General features: G+C 40.7%; 1 protein-coding gene across 1 annotated transcript in view; it reads right to left on the reverse strand.

The window, feature by feature from the left end:
* NPM2 (nucleophosmin/nucleoplasmin 2) overlaps window positions 1-18,111 on the reverse strand; it is a 37,790-nt gene continuing 19,679 nt past the window's right edge. The window contains exons 4-8 of the mRNA XM_049865138.1: window positions 3,006-3,099; window positions 1,663-1,823; window positions 1,427-1,461; window positions 360-393; window positions 1-232 (exon numbers count right to left, since the gene is read on the reverse strand). Coding sequence (XP_049721095.1) covers window positions 188-232; window positions 360-393; window positions 1,427-1,461; window positions 1,663-1,823; window positions 3,006-3,099 — 369 coding nt within the window. The 3' untranslated portion in view covers window positions 1-187. The remainder of the gene's footprint in view (window positions 233-359; window positions 394-1,426; window positions 1,462-1,662; window positions 1,824-3,005; window positions 3,100-18,111) is intronic.

Consider the following 18,111-nt stretch of genomic DNA (forward strand, 5'->3'; position numbering starts at 1 on the left):
TCTCTCCTGGTCCTGCTGGAACTGGAGAGTTGGGAGTGAAGGGCTCTTGTGTTGCCCCCCAATATCCCCATCACATTCAGACTCAGGGATGGAGAGAGACTGGGGTGGGCATTCTGCATCGGCAGCACACCCCAAGGAAGGCCAGCCTTGCGTGGGGGGTCACTCCTGCCAGTCCATTCCTGGTGCCTCACTTCTTGAATCCAGGCTTTTTAGGTCTGGGTGTGAGTTTGGCCTATGAAGAGAAGAGAGGGCTCTATCTCCCCCTCCTCCCCCCCACGCCCCGTCTTGGCCACCTCCCCAAAAGCCACCCTTCTCAGCCCCCTGCCTCCAAGGCCAGCCCCATCTTACTCAATACTCACCTTTCTCACAGGACTCTTGTTTTTAACGGTGGATCTGGAATAGGGGGTGGGGTGTCAGGGACCGGGGAGGGTTGGGTAAGGAGTGGGGATACAGGTGGGAAAGAGAGACAGCTCAGGGTGATACCCAGCAGCCTGGCCCACCTAGTGCCTGTGAAGGAAAGGCTGGGTCCTGGACAGTTCTGGGAAGCAGGGCCCGCAACCCAGAGGCTGCCGAAGTCACTTCTACACCTGATCACCCTCCAGGGATGACTCTGACTCTATTGCCCACTTTAAATAGGATGATTTTTCTTCTTAGTCTCCCATCTGCTTTCTTTATCACAAATATGTCTTTTTCATTATAAAAGCAATGTTATGCGCAAAACATAGTTAACAGAATAACAGAATTTTTCTCTATCCCCCACCACATAAACATTTTGGTATAATTCCTTTCGGGTTTTGCTGTTGTTCAAACTTCTAAAAACATATGAAAAAATGAGAACAATTCAATATCCTGCTCTTCTAACTCTATACACACTTTCCAGGTTGCCGTACTCTTCACAAGCATATTCCATGAGTCAGAATTGAGTTGACGGTGACTGGTTTTATGTAATATTCCATTGAGAAGATATGGCTTGGTTTAATCCCTACTGTATTGGTAGACATTTAGATTGGTTCCATTTTCACTATTATTTGAATACTGCAGTGATAAATTTCTAGTGCATATAATTTCCCCCGACGTTTGGATGGGACTCTTTGGAAGGGGTTGCCATAAGTGGAATTAGGTCAGCAGATAAGAACATTTCAATGCTTTTCAAAAAGGCTACACCAACCTAGAGTGCCCCCAACCCCTGTACATGTGTGTGCGTGTGCATACATGTGCATACATATGCACATGTACGACCAACCCCTCTATGTGTGTGCATGTGTGCATATGTGTGCACATGAACGACCAACCCCTGTATCTGTGCGTGTGTGCATACGTGTGCACATGTACAACCCCTCCCCCGCCCCGGTTGCACTATATTCTTTTATGCACTATATACCTCAGCTAAAATGCTTTGGCTAATTTAGTAGAGGGAAAGAGATACCTCACGGCCTCCTCTTCTTTTTCAAGCTTTTTTTTCTAGGAACCAAAAACAGGCATTATTAGGAGACTTAGGGTGAGGTCCAGGGCCAGAATAGACTCCCAAGATCCACTAGGTCCTCAGCTGAGCCTTGGCACCCTAACTCAGGAGGCTTGGCCCAAGTTGCTGGTGCCCAGTCCCTCTGAGTCGCCTCTGGAAGGTCGCCAACTCATTTAGGGCAGCCGCATCCCTCTGCCCACCTTAGCAGCACTCATTTGCTTCTGGGGCGCTGGCCTCTTGACTTGTTTCACAGGGGTCTCCTCCTCCAGCGACACATCTTCATCGTAGTCATCATCTTCATTACCTTCTTCTTCCTCTTCCTCCTCCTCCTCTTCCTCTTCCCAAGGTAGGCCTGAAGTTTCTATAAAGCCACGGGAAAGGGGCAGCAATGGGTGTGGGGAGAAAGGCAGAGCTTCAGGGCTGCAGGGTTACGCCCAGCTCCTGCCCCGCCCTGTTTTGCTCCACGTGTTGCCCCAGTGGAATCCTGACTTGTGAGTTGAAAGCCCCTACCCACCTCCCGTAAGAGGCCTTCATGGCCACCCTGACAAAGTGAGGGCTGAGGTAGGTCGGAATCTGAAAAAGCTCCACAGCGGGCTGGGGGTGGTAGGAGGAGGGAAGGGAAACTGTTCCAGTGATGGGGAGTAGTCAGCTGACTCTTCTGACTGGGTGGGGAGAGGGTTCATACTGGCAAGGAGTGGGAGTGGGGTGAGGGTGGGTGGAGCGCGTGTGTGGGTGCGTGGGTGCGTGGGTGCGTGGGTGCCAGAGGGAGAGAGGGAGAAGAAGGCGATGGGGAGGGGAAGGGAGAGGTGAGAGGACAAGAGAAGAGAGGAGAAAAGAAGAGATGAGACAGATGGTGGAGGGGAACCTAAACAGGTAGCTGAGGAATTTATACCTCATCCTAAGGGAAGTGAGATCTGCCAAGGGCTTCTGGGCCGAAGAGTGCCCTGATAAAAGAGGCATAGGTGTCCTGAGAAGATGACCAGTTAAAGGGATATTCCCTTAAACTCATTCTGGTTGAGTTGATTCTGACTCATAGCAACCCCATAGGACAGAGTAAAACTGCCCCACAGGGTTTCCAAGGAGTGGCTGGTAGATTCAAACCACTGACCTTTTGTTCGTAGCTGAGCGCTTAATTACAGCACCACCAGGGCTCCCCAAAGGGATATTAAAGGGGTCAATATTACACCAATTTGCTGTGGTCCTTCTTACTCCTTCAGCTCCATGTTTAAGTGCTCACTATGTACTAGGCATTATGCTGAGTGCTTTCCCTGAACGTCCTATTTATTCCTCACAAAAACTCTTTGACGATGAAACCAAGTATGCCCCCCCCACCCTCTGTTACATGTGAGGTGGCTGAGGCCGAGAGAGAGGACGTTACTGGGAGATAAAGGGGGTAGAGGCTAGGACCCCTGCCCATAGCCTACCACGCTGACTTTGGGGATTTTCTTCAATAATCCTCAAGCGAATTCCTCAAGTGTTTGAACAAGTACCTGTGCTAGGCACTATACCTTCGAACCTTCTTCACGCCAAAGCTCCAACTTACCATAACATTCCTGACCACTAAGGAACACGGGTCCAGAGCCAGCCCGGAGCTGAAAAGTAACTGGTAAGGCAAGTTCCAATCCCACTATGGAGACCTGCGGCAGGGAGAGAGGCGAGGGGGAGCAGGGAAGAGACAGTCAGTCAGTCAGGCCTAGCACCTGGCTGGGGGCTGGCATCTGGCAGAATCACTCGAGAGTTTCTGCCCACCACACACACTTTATGTGTGCTCTGGACCTCACTTCTTTCTCGGCCACCGTGTACCAACCTACTGAGGTGGGCTCTGTGGAAGAAGAAAGTGATCCTAATAACTGCATTCTCGCTAAGATGATAGATGGGCTTCTGAGCTGAGAAGCAGCTGTGAAATAGACGAGTCTGATCAAAACAGAAAAGCAGCTACAATTTTATGTACAGTATTACCTATGTCTTAAAAAATAATGTGTGATATATACTGTCTTAGTCATCTAGTGCTGCCTTAACAGAAATACCACAAGTGGATGGCTTTAACAAAGAAGTTTTTTCTCTCACAGTCCAGTAGCCTAGAAGTCTGAATTCAGGGTGCTGGCTCCGTGGGAAGGCTCTCTCTCTCTGTCGGCTCTGGAGGAAGGTCCTTTTCGTCAGTCTTCCTGTGGTCTGGGAGCACCTCAGCTCAGGAACCTCAGGTCCAAAGGACAAGGTCTGCTGCTTTCTTGGTGGTAAGAGGTTCCCGACTTTCCTCTTACTTCCTTTTCCTTTTATCTCTTGAGAGATAAAAGGTGGTGTAGGCCACACCCCAGGGAAACTCCCTTTACATTGGACCTGGTAAAGGTGTTACAATCCCACCCTAATCCTCTTTAACATAAAATTACAATCACAAAATGGAGGACAACCATAGAATACTGGGAATCATGGCCCAACCAAGTTAATACCACACATTTTTTGGAGGGACATAATTCAATCTATGACATATACATATGAATAAAAGTTAGAAACATACTAACATCCTAATCATAGTTGTCAGTGGGTAGTACAGTATTTTTTTTTTATACTTTTCCAAATTTTCTAGAACAACAACTATGATAACTTATATTTGTTGAGCTCCTACCACCTGCCAGGCACCATGCTAAGTGTTGTACCTGCTTTATCTCCTTTCAGTCTTCACAGTGAGCCGATGAAGCAGGCACACTACAAACTTAGAGAAATTAACTTAGTGCTTCTGATTCAGACATGAAGCAGATAAGCTAAAACTAAAATGCTACAGCCACAAACAACTAGAATGCTGGATAAAATGTAATGCAGTGCCTTTACTGCATAGCTGAACTAGTAAGGTAGAAAGAGGGGTCTCCGTGTGCCAGAAAGGAGGAGGAACACGCGCAAGAGCAGCTACAGCTGCGCTGAAGGGAAAACAGGCCTGGACACAGCGAGGGCTGTGGGTCTCATGCTCACGAACAGAGAGGGACAAGACCTGGGCTTAAGAGAGGAAGAGAGTGGCAACTGAGACGACTGTACAGAGGCAGGATCCTCAAAGAGCTGCACCCTCCGTAAAAAGCCCCAGGACAAGGACTGAGAAGAGAGGAGTAAGAAAAACAAACCAAAACCAACCAACCAACTAACCAACACTGTTGTTGTTGGGTGCCATTGAGTCAATTTTTGGTTCATAGTCACCCCACATGACAGAATAGAACTGCCCCATAGGGTTTCTGTCTTAGTTATCTAGTGCTGCTATAACAGAAATATCACAAGTGAATGGCTTTAAAAAACAAATTTATTCTCTCACAGTCCAGGAGGCTATAAAGTCTGAATTCACGGTGCTAGCTCCCCAGGAGGATTTTCTCTGTCAGTTCTGGGGGAAGGTCCTTGTCGTCAGTCTTCTCCTGGTCTAGGAGCTTCTCAGCGCAGGGACCCTGGGTCCAAAGGATGTGCTTTGCTCCTGGTACTTCTTTCTTAGTGGCATGAGGTCCTTCTTTCTGTTAGTGTCTCTTTTTTATATCTCAAAACAGACCGACTCAAGATACAATCTAATCCTGTAGATTGTATCCTGCCTCATTAACATAACTGCCTCTAATCCTGCCTCATTAACATCATAGAGGTTAGAATTTATAACACATAGGATAATTACATCAGATAACAAAATGGAGGACAACCATACAATACTGGGAATCATGGCCCAGACAAGTTGACATGCATTTTGGGGGGACAAAATTCAATCCATAACATGCCACGCTTTGGCTCTCCAAGATGCATGTCCTTGCCATATATAAAACACATTCACCCCATCATATCATCCCAAAAGTCTTAAGTCAACTCCAAGCCCAAATTTCATCCTGGGACAAAATTCCTCATCATCTGTGAAATGTAGAATACAAGTTATCTGCTTCCAAAGAACAATGGTGGAACAGGCACAAGCTAGACATTTCCACTACAAATGGGAGAAATTAGAAGGAAAGAAGGGATAACAAGCATCGATCAAGTCAGCAGAACACTTTACATTAGCTCTCAAGGCTTGAAAATAATCCTCTGTTCTCTGAGACCATTTAGGCAATGGCCCTGCTTTCCAGACCCTGGGTGTTGGCCATGCTTTCCAGATTCTGGATGGAGGTCCTCGGCCCTAGGCTTCGGCTCTACCTTCCAGGACCACTGGGATGGCAACTCTACTCCTTCAGATTTGGGCGGCCCCATTCTCCTAGTCCATTTGAGTGGCAGACTCTACTCCTCAGCCCTGGCAGGCCCTGTTCTTCTGTCCCTTGAGGACGGCAACCCTGCCCCCTCAGCTTGGATCTGGCCCCATCCTCCTGGCACTTGTGAATGGCAGCCCCACACTCTGGAGACAAGTTGGTAAAGATCTGACTCTGAAACCTAGGAGGCCGTGGCCCCACCCTTTGAGACTGAGGCGGCTCTGCTTCCTGCGTTCCTTGTCTCTTCAGCTTCTGCTTCCTGGTTCCTAGACTCCTCAGGCCTCTTGGACCTTGGGCCTGCCTGGTGTCTAGGCTGTAATCTTTATAGGAGGAGACTGCCAGGTCTTTCTCTTTTGGAGCCACTGGGTGGATTCTAATTGTCAAGCTTTCAGTTAGCAGCCAAGTGCCTAACTGCTGGGCCCCAGGGTTCAAAGGAAGGTTATGAAGAACCTTGAGTAGGAATAAAAGAAGTCTCCTGTGAGACTCTAAAAATCCATGCCTGTACCTCTCAGTTACATGAAGTCTGAATTTACCTGATGGATACTGCCCTGCCAAGAGTCTTGCATAAAATTAATTCTAGACTTGTGATATTACTCTGGTGGGATATTCCCCAAACCCAGGCCACATGGAACTCTTTCAGGGAAACAAAACAAAAGACTGACAATGAGTTCACCACCTAAAATTACAAAACAAACAAGAAACAATTCTGCTAGATTCAGCAGAAAGGAACAAAATGACTGCAGGCTAGCACAACCGAGAACTTGAGAGAAGAGAGTAACAATCTAAAAAACTATGAATTAAGTTTGTTTGAAACCAAATAAATATAAAATCAGGAATTAGAAATATAAGAACAAAACACTACGAAAAAATAATAGATTTTTTTTAAAAGAACCAAATGTAGCTTCTAGAAATAAATATAAACAGTGAAATAAAGTGACTAAATGGTTAAAAAGAAGAATAAACCAGCTGAAGTGACAATTTGTAAGCAGGAACAGCGAGGTGAAGAAATCACCAATATGTACACAGAGTGAGAGACTGAAAATATGAAAGAGTGGCTGATACACGGAGGACAGAATGATAAGGTCCAACCATGCATCGAATCAGGGCAAGGGACTAGTAAGGATGGAGGAGAATCAATATCCAAAGTGATAACAACTGAGAATTTTCCAGAAACCATCAAAGACATGAATCCTCATATCCAGAAAACCTAAGTCTTGAACAGATAAAAATGAATCCATGCCTAAATATATAGCGGCGAAACTGTAGATAGCAAAAACAAAGAGAATATTTTAAAATAAACCAGAGAGGAAACACAGATCCCCAAAAGAAGAAGCAAAAATCAGACAGACTAAGCATTTCAGCAACAATATCAGAAACCAGAAGAGAACTCCTTCAAAGTTTGAGGGAACCTAGTTGTCCACCATTGAAGGGGTGAGGTCAAAAGGAAGGTATTTCCAGGCAAAGCTGGAGTGAGTTTTTACCACTCCCAGACCTACTAAAGGATATTTCAGAAGGATAGAGATTAAATCAGGAGGGAAGTGGTGGTGGGTTGCAAGAAGCATGGTCAGCAACTGGTGTTATAAAACAATTTGTGTATAAATTTTTGAAGGAGAACTGATTTGCACTATAAACTTTCACCTAAAACACAATAAAATTAAAAAAAAAAAAAAGAAGCAGCGGTGAGCAAACAAACTAATAAACAAAGAAAAACCTAAATGAGTGTTGACTGTAAGATAAAATGGTACTAGTAATGGTTAGTCTTGGGGGGATTTACAACAAATTGGAGCTAAAACACCAGATGATAACAACATTTAAGTTAAGAAGAGGATAACTGGAAAAGCTCCTTGGATTGTTTGAGAGGAATAAAACATTAAGGCTTTGCTGAGCCATGCGTGATTGTTAAATATTTAAGGATAACCAATAAAACTTAGAACCTATAGCTTCCCAGCCAATAGAAAAGGGAAGAAGAAATCTTAATCCATCTAATAAAAGGGGGGGAGGGGAGGGATAAATAAATAAATAACAAGAAAGCACAAATCCAAGTATATCACCAATAAATATAACCAGACTATACTGGCCAGATAGATGGAAAAAAAAAAAATGTTTAGCTACATTCTGTTTACAAAATACGCATCTAAAACATCAGGACATAGAAATGTTGTAAGTAAAGAGATGAAAACATATATACCACGTGTGACAGAGTCTTCCAGTTGCTTATCAAATATCCATTCTTCATATGCTGGAATTTCATGGCCATGCCTAATTCAGAGGGAATACAGTCTTTATAAGGAGCCCTGGTGGTGCAGTGGTTAGGTGCTCAGTTGCTAACTGAAAGGTCCACGATTCTAGAGAGAAAGATGTAGCAGTCTGCTTCCATAAAGATTACAGCCCTGGAACCTCTAGGGGGCAGTTCTATTCTGTCCTATAGGGTCACTATGAGTCTGAATTGACTTAAGGGCAATGGGTTTATAGTTATGAATTCTATAACTAATGAATAAAGGAAAAATGGATATCAGGGACAGTTGGGAAACAAATTAATATCAGATAAAATAGACTTCAATTCAATGAGCACTGGTAGGAATAGAGAGATTAGTGCTTAATGATAAAAAAATTTTTTTACAAGGAAGATAATTCTGTAATTCTATGCACTAACAACATAGTCTAAACATATACAAAGCTATAGCTACAGTGATCAAGACAATGTGTTATTGGTAGGGATAGACCTATAGATCAATGGAACAGATAGAGGGCCCAGAAATAGACCCACATAAATATGTTCAACTGACTTTTTTGGTATTTAAAATTTTATTTATTTTAGTATTGTTGTTGAGAATATATACAGCAAAACATACGCCAAGTCAACAGTTTCGACATGTACCATTCAATGACACTGATTACATTCTTCGAGTTGTGCAACCATTCTCACCCTCCTTTTCTGAGTTGTTTCTTCCACATTAACATAAATTTACTGCCCCCTGAGGCTCCTATCTAATCTCTCAAGTTGCTGTTTTCGATTAGATCCCATATAGATAGTTCTTCTTATTGTTGTTAGGTGTCGTTGAGTCAGTTCTGACTCATAGTAACCCCACGTATAACAGAACAAAACACCATCCAGTCCTGCATCATCCTCACAATCTTTGCCACGTTAGAGTCCATTGTTGCAACCACTGTGTCAGTTCATCTCATCGAGGGTCTTCCTGTTTTTCACTGACCCTCTACTTTACCAAGCATGATGTCTTTCTCCAGGGACTGGATCTTCCTGATTACATGTCCAAAGTATGTGAGATTAAGTCTCACCGTCCTTGCGTCTAAGGAGCATTCTGGCTGTACTTCTTCCAAGACAGATTTGTTTGTTCTTCTGACAGTCTACGGTACATACAATATTCTTCATCTATGCCATAATTCAAATGCATCAATTTTTCTTTGGCCTTCCTTATTCACTGTCCAGTGAAATGAGGCGATTGAAAATACCATGGCTTGGGTCAGGCACATCTTAGTCCTTAAGGTGACATCTTTGCTTTTTAACACTTTAAAGACATCTTTCGCAGCAGATGTGCCCAGTGCAATACGTCGTTTGATTTCTTGACTGCTGCTTCCATGGGCATTAACTGTGGATCCAAGAAAAATGAAATCCTTGACAACTTCAGTATCTTCTCTGTTTATTATGATGTTGCTTATGGATCCACTTATAACGATTTTTATTTTCTTTTCAAGTCCTCTTCACTTTCAAACATGCAAGATAGTTCTTAAAAGAGTTTAATACTCAGGCAGACATTTTTTACTAGTTAAGCTTAACTACCATTTAGTTTTAAGATGACTTCAGGGATATTTTTGGTTTAACGTTTAAGCATTATCTCAGGGTAATGGTTTTAAGCGTTCATCCCAGGTTCATGGCTCTGGAAGTCTGGAGTCCATGAGAATTTGAAATTCTGTTCTGTATTTTCCGCTTTTTGATCAGGATTCTGCTATAGAAGCTCAACTGATTTTTTTTAAAAATAATTTTTATTGTGCTTTAAGTGAAAGTTTACAAATCAAGTCAGTCTCTCACACAAAAACCCATATACACCTTGCTACACACTCCCAATTACTCTCCGCCTAATGAGATAGCCCACTTTCGCCCTCTACTCTCTCTTTTCGTGTCCATTTCGCCAGCTTCTAACCCCCTCCACCCTCTCATCTCCCCTCCAGGCAGGGGATGCCAACATAGTCTCAAGTGCCCACCTGATCCAAGAAGCTCTCTCCTCACCAGCATCGCTCTCCAACCCATTGTCCAGTCCAATCCATGTCTGAAGAGTTGGCTTCGGGAATGGTTCCTGTCCTGGGCCAAGAGAAGGTCTGGGGGCCATGACCGCCGGGGTCCTTCCAGTCTCAGTCAGACCATTAAGGCTGGTCTTATGAGAATTTGGGGTCTGCATCCCACTGCTCTCCTACTCCCTCAGGAGTTCTCTGTTATGCTGCCTGTCAGGGCAGTCATCGGTTGTAGCCGGGCACCATCTGGTTCTTCTGGTCTCAGGATGATGTAGTCGCTGGTTCATGTGGCCCTTTCTCAACTGATTTTTGACAAAGGTGCAAAAGGATAGCCTTGTCAACAAATTGTGCTGGAGCAACTGGACATCCACAGGCAAAGAAAAAGGAGCCCTAGTGGCACAACATTTAAGAGTGCTTGGCTGTTAACCGAGAGGTTGGTGGTTCAAACCCACCCTGTGGCTCCTCAGGAGAAAACTCTGGCTATCTACTCCTGTTCAGATTACGGCCTGGGAAACCTTATGACGTGGCAGTTCTACTCTGTCCAAGAGGGCCGCTATGAGTTGGAATCGACTCAACAGCATCTGACAACAACAACAGGCAAAGAAATAAACCTCAACCTAAACCTCACGCTTTATTCAAAATTAACTCCAAGTGGATCACAGACTTAAAGTAAAACAAAACTATTAAACTAGTAGATAAAAAACAAAAAATTTTCAAAATCTTGGGCTAGGCAAAGAGCCGAGATTTGACACCAAAAGTCACAAAAAATTGATAAGATGTGCTTATCAAAATAAAAACTTGTGTTCTGTGAAAGCTCATGTGAAGAGGATGAAAAGAAAAGTTGTAGAATCAGAGAACATATTTATAAATCACACATTCAACAAAGAACAAGTATTTAGAATATATAAAGAACTCTTAAGAATCAACAGTACAAACCAGTTAAAAAAAAATGAGCAAAGACATGAACAGGTATTTTATGAAGAGGACATACAAATGGCAAAAAAGCTCCTGAGAAGATGGTCTACATCTCTAACCATTAGGGAAATGCAAATTAAAAATGCAAATTTATAGATATCACTATAAAAATGTTTGAATGGCTAAAATAATAAAAAAATAATGACAACTGGATTACTCATGCAATGCTAGTAGAATGTAAAATGGTACAGCTACTCCGGAAAATAGCAGTTTCTTAACAAACCAAATATACAACTACCATATGACCCAGCAATTGCACTCCTGGGTATTCATCCCAGAGAACTGAAAGCTTATGTCCACGTAAAAACCTGTACACAAATGTTCAGGTCAACTTTATTGGTAACAGGCAAAAACAGAATCAGCTCAGATGTCCTTCAACAGATACATGGTTAAACTGTGGTACATCCATACAGTGGACGATTATTCAGCAATAAAAAGAAATAAACTATCGATACATGCAACTTGGATGGATCTCCAGAGTATTATGCTGAGTGGAAAAAGCTAATCTCATTTATATTAACTTTATATAAATATTTATATAACATTTTTTAAATGACAAACTTTCAGAAATGGAAGACAGATGCATGGTTGCCAAGGGTTGAGGTAAGGAAGGGAGTGGGAGGGAGGTGGGCGTAGTTATAAAGGGGCAACATGAGGGATCCCTGTGGTGCTGGAACTATTCAGTATCTTGACTGGGTGGTGGATACATGAATTATACAGTATAGAAGTTAATACACACATATACAAACACAAATAAATACAAGGGAAACTGGGGAAATCTGAATAAGATCAATGGATTGTATCCATGTCAATATCCTGGTTGTAATATTATAGCAGTTTTGCAAAATGTTACCCAAATGTTACGACTGGGCAAAATGCGCAAGGAATTTCCCTGTGTTATTCTGAACAACTGTACAGAGTCTACAATTATCTAAAATAAATAAATAAATGAAAAGTAAACATACACATAGAAGATTCCTAGACACATCCAGACACCTTGAGGGACCGAGTTACTGAGACTGAGGGCTAGGGACCGTGGTCTCAGGGGATATCTAGGTCAACTGGCATAACATAATTCATAAAGGCAATGTTCTACATCCTACTTTGGTGAGTGTTTGGGGTCCTAAAAACTTGTGAGTGGCCATCTGAAATACATGTATTGGTCCCATCACATTTGGAGAAAAGGAGAATGAAGAAAACCAAAGACACTAAAGGAAAGTATCGGTAGAAAGGACTAATGGACCACATGAATCAGTCTGAGCCCAGAAGAATTAGATGGTGCCCGGCTACCACCACTACCAGCTCTGGCAGGGATCACAATAGAAGGTTCTGGACACAGCAGAAGAAAAGTGTAGAACATAATTCAAATTCACACACACACACACACACACACACACACAAGACCTGACTTACTGGTCTGACAGAGACTAGAGGAACCCCCAAGAATATGGCCCCCAGATACCCCACTAACTCAGAACTGAAGCCAATCCTGAAGTCCACCTTTTAGCCAAAGATTAGATAGGTCTATAAAACAAACAATAACACCTGTGAGGAACATGCTTCTTAATTCAATCAAGTATATGAGACCAAAGGGGCAACGCCCACCCAAAAGCAAAGATAAGAAGGCAGGAAGGGAAAGGAAACCTGGAGGAATGGTCAAGGGGAACTGGGGTGTCAAGGGAAAGAGGGGAGTGCTGACACAGTGCAGGGACTGCAACCAATGTCACAAAACAATTTGTGTATAAATTTTTGAACGACAAACTAATTTGCACTGTAAAACTTTCACCTGAGACACAATAAAATTAACACACATAAAGCAAAAATTAATAAAATTATATGAATCCACTGAAAATTCACAAATGGAAAATTAAAAAAATACATTTTTAAAGAGCAGTTTTAGGTTTATAGAAAAACTGCAAAAAGTAGAGAGTTCTTATATATCCCTTCTTCCCTCTGCACAATTTCTCCTATTATTAACATCTGACGTTAGTGTGGTATATTTGTAACAACTGATGAACCGATATTGATGCATTTTTATTAACTGAAGCTCATAGTTTACATTAGGGTTCACTCTTTGTGTTGTGTCGTTGTATGGGTTTTGACAAATGTGTAATGTCATGTATCCACCATTAGAGTATCATGCAGGATAGTTTCACTGCCCTAAAAACGCCTTTCCAAAAAACGCAATGCCGTCGAGTCGATTCCGACTCATAGCCACCCTATAGGACAGAGTAGAACTGCCCCATAGAGTTTCCAAGGAGGGCCTGGTGGATTCGAACTGCTGACTCTTTGGTTAGCAGTGGTAGCACTTCACCACCATGCCGCCAGGGTTTCCACCTATTCATCTTTTCCCTGTATCCCTGAACCCCTGACAACTACTGATCTTTTTACTGTTTTTATAGTTTTGCTTTTTCTAGAATGTCATATAGTTGGAATCATACAGTACGTACTTTTTTTTTCAGACTGAGTTCATTCACTAAGCAATATGCCCTTAAGGGACCTCCATATCTCTTTTTTTTTTTTAGCTTGTAGCTCATTTCCTTTTATCACTGAATACTACTCCACTGTATGGATGTATCATAGTTTCTTTATCCTTTCACTTATTGAAGGACATCTTGGTTGCTTCCAATTTTTAGCAATTATGAAGAAATCTGCTATAAACATTCATGTCATTGGTCTGCTTTTTAAATTGGATTATTTTCTTATTGTTAGTTTTTAAGAGTTCTTTGTATATTTTAGATACAAGTCCATTATCAGTTATGTGTTTTACTCTGTGGCTTGTCTTTTCATTCTCCTAATAATGTTTTTTACAGAACAAAAGTTTTAAATTTTAATGAAGTCCAACTTTTCAATTTTTTCTTTCATAAATCATACTTTTGGTGTTGTGTCTAAAAACTCATTGCCAAACCCAGGGCCACCTAGATTTTCTCCTAAGTTGTCTTCTAGAAGTTGTATAGCTTTGCATTGAAAAATTAAGTCTGTGATCCATTTTGAGTGAATTTTTATGAAATGTCTAGGTCTGTTTTAGATTTATTATTTTATTTATTCAGTTGTTCCAGCACCATTTGTTGAAAAAATTATCCTTTCTCCATTGAACTGATCAGTTGCCAAAGATTAGTTGATTTTATTTGTTTGGGTTTATTTCTGGGCTATGTATTCTGTTCCATCTATTTGTTTATCTTTCACCAATACCACACTGTCATGATCACTTTAGCTTTACAGTAATTCTTAAAGTTGGGTAGTGTCAGCCCTCTGACTTTGTTCTTCTTCAGTATTATGTTGGCTGTTCTGGGTTTTTTGCCTTTTCATATGAACTTTGGAATTTGCTTGTAGATATCCCCAAAACAACTGGAATTTTGATTTGGATTGCATTGAATCTACAGTTCATATTGGGAAGAACTGACATCTTGATAATAAGTTTTCCTATCTGTAGACATGGAATATATCTTCATTTACTTAGATATTCTTTCATCAAAGTTTTGTAGTTTTCCTTATATAGATCTTATATATATTTTGTTAGATTTACACCTAAGTATTTCATTTTTTTGGGTGCTAATATAAATGGTGTTATGTTTTTAATTGCAAATTCCCATTGTTTATTGCTGGTACATATGAAAACAATTGACTTTAATGTATTAAACTTGTATTGTGCAGTCTTGTTATAATCATTTGTTAGTTTGAGGAAGGTTTTTTTTTGTTGTTGATTCTTTGGAATTTTCTACATAGATAATGGTATCATCTGCAAACAAAGACATGTTTATTTCTTCCTTCCCAATCCGTATACCTTTTCTTTTCTTTTCTTATCTTATTGCATTAGTCAGACTTTCAGTATGATATTTAATAGGAGTGGTGAGAGGGAACATCTGTGTCATGTTCCCAATCTTAGTATCTAGTTTTCTCACCATTAAGTATGATGTTAGCTGTAGTTTTTTTTATAGATGTTATTTATTGGTTGAGGAAGTTTCCCTCTATTTCTAGTTCGCTGAGATTTACAAAAAAATCGTGAATGGGTGTTGGATTTAGTCAAATGTTTTTCTGCATCTTTTTTTTTGTTTTTTATTATAGGATCATATCATTTTTTTCTTTAACCTGTTGATGTGATGAATTACATTAACTGGTTTTCAAATGTTGACCCAGTCTTGCATACCTGGAGTAAATCCTACTTGGTTGTAGTGTGTCATTCTTCTTATACATTGTTAGACTCACTTTGCTAATATTTTGTTGAGGATTTTTATATCTCTGTTCATGAGAGATATTCATTGGTAATTTTCCTTCCTAGTAATGTTTTGTCTGGTTTTAGTATTAGGAAACACATAGTATGATCCTATAATACTACCACGTAACTAAGGCACAAATCAAGGCTCAATAAATACCAAAGAATTGATACATATGGACCACATTTTCTGTTACAATTACATTAAGAAAAACAGTGATAACACAAACCATCCATACCTCTAGAAATGAAAAAAATCTATGCAACTCATACATCAAATAATCGTAATGGAAATTAGAAAATATTTAGAAAAGTGAAAACACAAAGCACAAATTGAGGGATGTATCTAAAAATATCCTTTAAGGGAAATTTATATCATCCAAAAATGATAAATAAAACATACTTGGAAAAATATGTTAGAATATGAATGTGCTAAAATATCTAATCAGTAAGTAAGAAAAAGGAATAAAAAAAGTAGAAAGTATCAGGTAAACAGAGAAATTAATAAAATAAAAAATAAAGAATAGAAGACATCATCATTAACAACAACAAAAAACAAAAGGAAAAACCAGACAAATCTCTAGTTATTCAAATTAAGGGGAAAAAAGGAAGGAAAGGTGATTAACTCTACTGGTAGTGAAAGAGGGGGGATATAATAACATCTAATCATGATTAAGAATATTATTAGAAACAGCATGAATAATTACCTAGAAAAGTATAAATGATCAAAATTGATTCAGAGAAGACATTGGGTTCATGTCAAGATGAGGCAGCAGAAACTGGATTTACCTTCCAACCTGAAATAACTAAAACACCTGACATAATATATGAAGCAATGGTTTTCAGGACATTAACATCACACAACCAAGAACAATGATCCTTGAGAGGTGGGAAAGAAATGAGATGAGACCCATTTGGCCTTATTGGACAAAGTTTTCAGGCAGAACTTAGTGGTCTCCCTGACTTGAGGAAATGAAACTGGGAGCCCGAAGAAGTCAAGGCAGCTATAGTTCATGGTCAGAGTACAGAAGAGAGATCTGCAGAAGATCTCCTTCATTTAATAGTGATCGGTACATGCATGTGAGGAAACTACCCAAGGCTAGGGAGCGAATCACTCTGAAGAATTAAACGGATGTATTTCTCAAGCTGAAAGAACTGAAGAAAAAATTCAAGCCTTGAGCCGCAATAATGAAGGATTTTGTGGGCAAAATACTGAATGATGCAGAACTGGTGAGTGTTCAGTCACTTCAGGAGGTAGCATACGATCAAGAACCAGTGGTACTGAAGGAAGAAGTCCAAGCTGCACTGAAGACATCAGCAAAAAACAAGGCTCCAGGAATTGACAGAATACCAATTGAGATGTTTCAACAAATGGATGCAGTGCTGAATGTGCTCACTTGTCTATGCAAAGAAATTTGAAGACAGCTAGTTGGCCAGCTGACTAGAAGAGACCCATATTTATGCCTATTCCAAAGAAAGATAATTTTCTCATTCAGTTGAATCAGCAAACAATATCAGTAATATCACACACAAGTAAAATGTTGCTGAAAATCATTCGAAATCAGTTGCAGCAGTACATCGACAGGGAACTGTCAAAAATTCAAGCTGGATTCAGAAAAGGACGTGGAATGAGGGATATCATTGCTGATGTCAGATGGATCCTTGCTGAAGGCAGAGAATACCAGAAAGATGTTTACCTGTGTTTTATTGACTAGGCAAAGGCATTCAACTGTGTGGCATTATGGATAGCATTGGGAAGGATAGGAATTCCCGAACACTTAATTGTGCTCATGAGGAACCTGCACATAGATCAAGAGGCAGTTGTTCGAACAAAACCAAGGGATACTCTGTGGTTTAAAGTCACGAAAGGTGTGTGTCATGGTTGTATCCTTTTACCATACTGATTCAATCTGTATGCTGAGCATATAACCTGAGAAGCTAGACCATATGAAGAATGCAGCATCAGGACTGGAGGAAGACTCATTAATAACCTACCATATGCAGATGACCCAACCTTGCTTGCTGAAAGTAAAGAGGACTTGAAGCACTTACTGATGCAGATCAAAGACTTCAGCCTTCAATATGGATTACACTTCAACTAAAAAAAACAAAAATCCTGACAACTGGACCAGTAAGCAACATCATGATAAAAGGAGAAAACATTAAAGTTGTCAAAGATCTCATTTTACTTGGATCCACAAGTAAATGGAAGCAGCAGCCAAGAAATCAAACGATGCATTGCATTCAGTAAATCTGCTGTAAAAGACCTCTTTAAAGTGTTAAAAAAAAAAAAAAAAAGATATCATCTTAAGACTTAAGGTGTGCCTGACCCAAACTATGGTGTTTTCAATTGCCTCATATGCATGTGAAAGCTGGACAATGAATAAAGAAGACCAAAGAAGAATTGATGCCTTTGAATTATGGTGTTGGCGAAGGATACTGAATATACCATGGACTGCCAAAAAAACAAATTTGTGTTGGAAGAAGTACAGCCAGAATGCTCCTTAGAAGTAAGGATGGCGAGAATTCATCTCACATACTTTGGGTGTGTTATCAGGAGGGATCATTCCCTGGGGAAGGACATAATGTTTGGTAAAGTAGAGGGTCAGTGAAACAGAGGAAGACCCTCAATGAGATGGATTGACACAGTAGCTGCAACAATGGGCTGAAGCATGGTAATGATTGTGAGGATGGTGTAGGACCAGGGAGTTGTAAATAGGGTCGCTATGAGTCAGAACTGACTCAATGTCGCCTAACAACATAACAACAACAAAGAATTAAAAATAACATTCCTAGAGCTCATACAGGGTCAGGAATAGTACCTGTTTCCAACAGTCAGAGTGGAAAATCTCATCATTTATTAAGAAGGTCTTGCCTCAGTAGTGGGGGCATGGGGAGGGAATAATTAACTCTAGGCTAAACTCAGCTCTAGTCTACCTAACAAAGCTTTAAAACGAAACTCAAAAGGATTGAATGGCATTCACGTAGCTTGACTGCATCTCAGAACAAAACTCATAAGC

The sequence above is a fragment of the Elephas maximus genome, chromosome 22 (assembly GCF_024166365.1).
Source record: "Elephas maximus indicus isolate mEleMax1 chromosome 22, mEleMax1 primary haplotype, whole genome shotgun sequence".
Lineage (NCBI taxonomy): Eukaryota > Metazoa > Chordata > Mammalia > Proboscidea > Elephantidae > Elephas > Elephas maximus.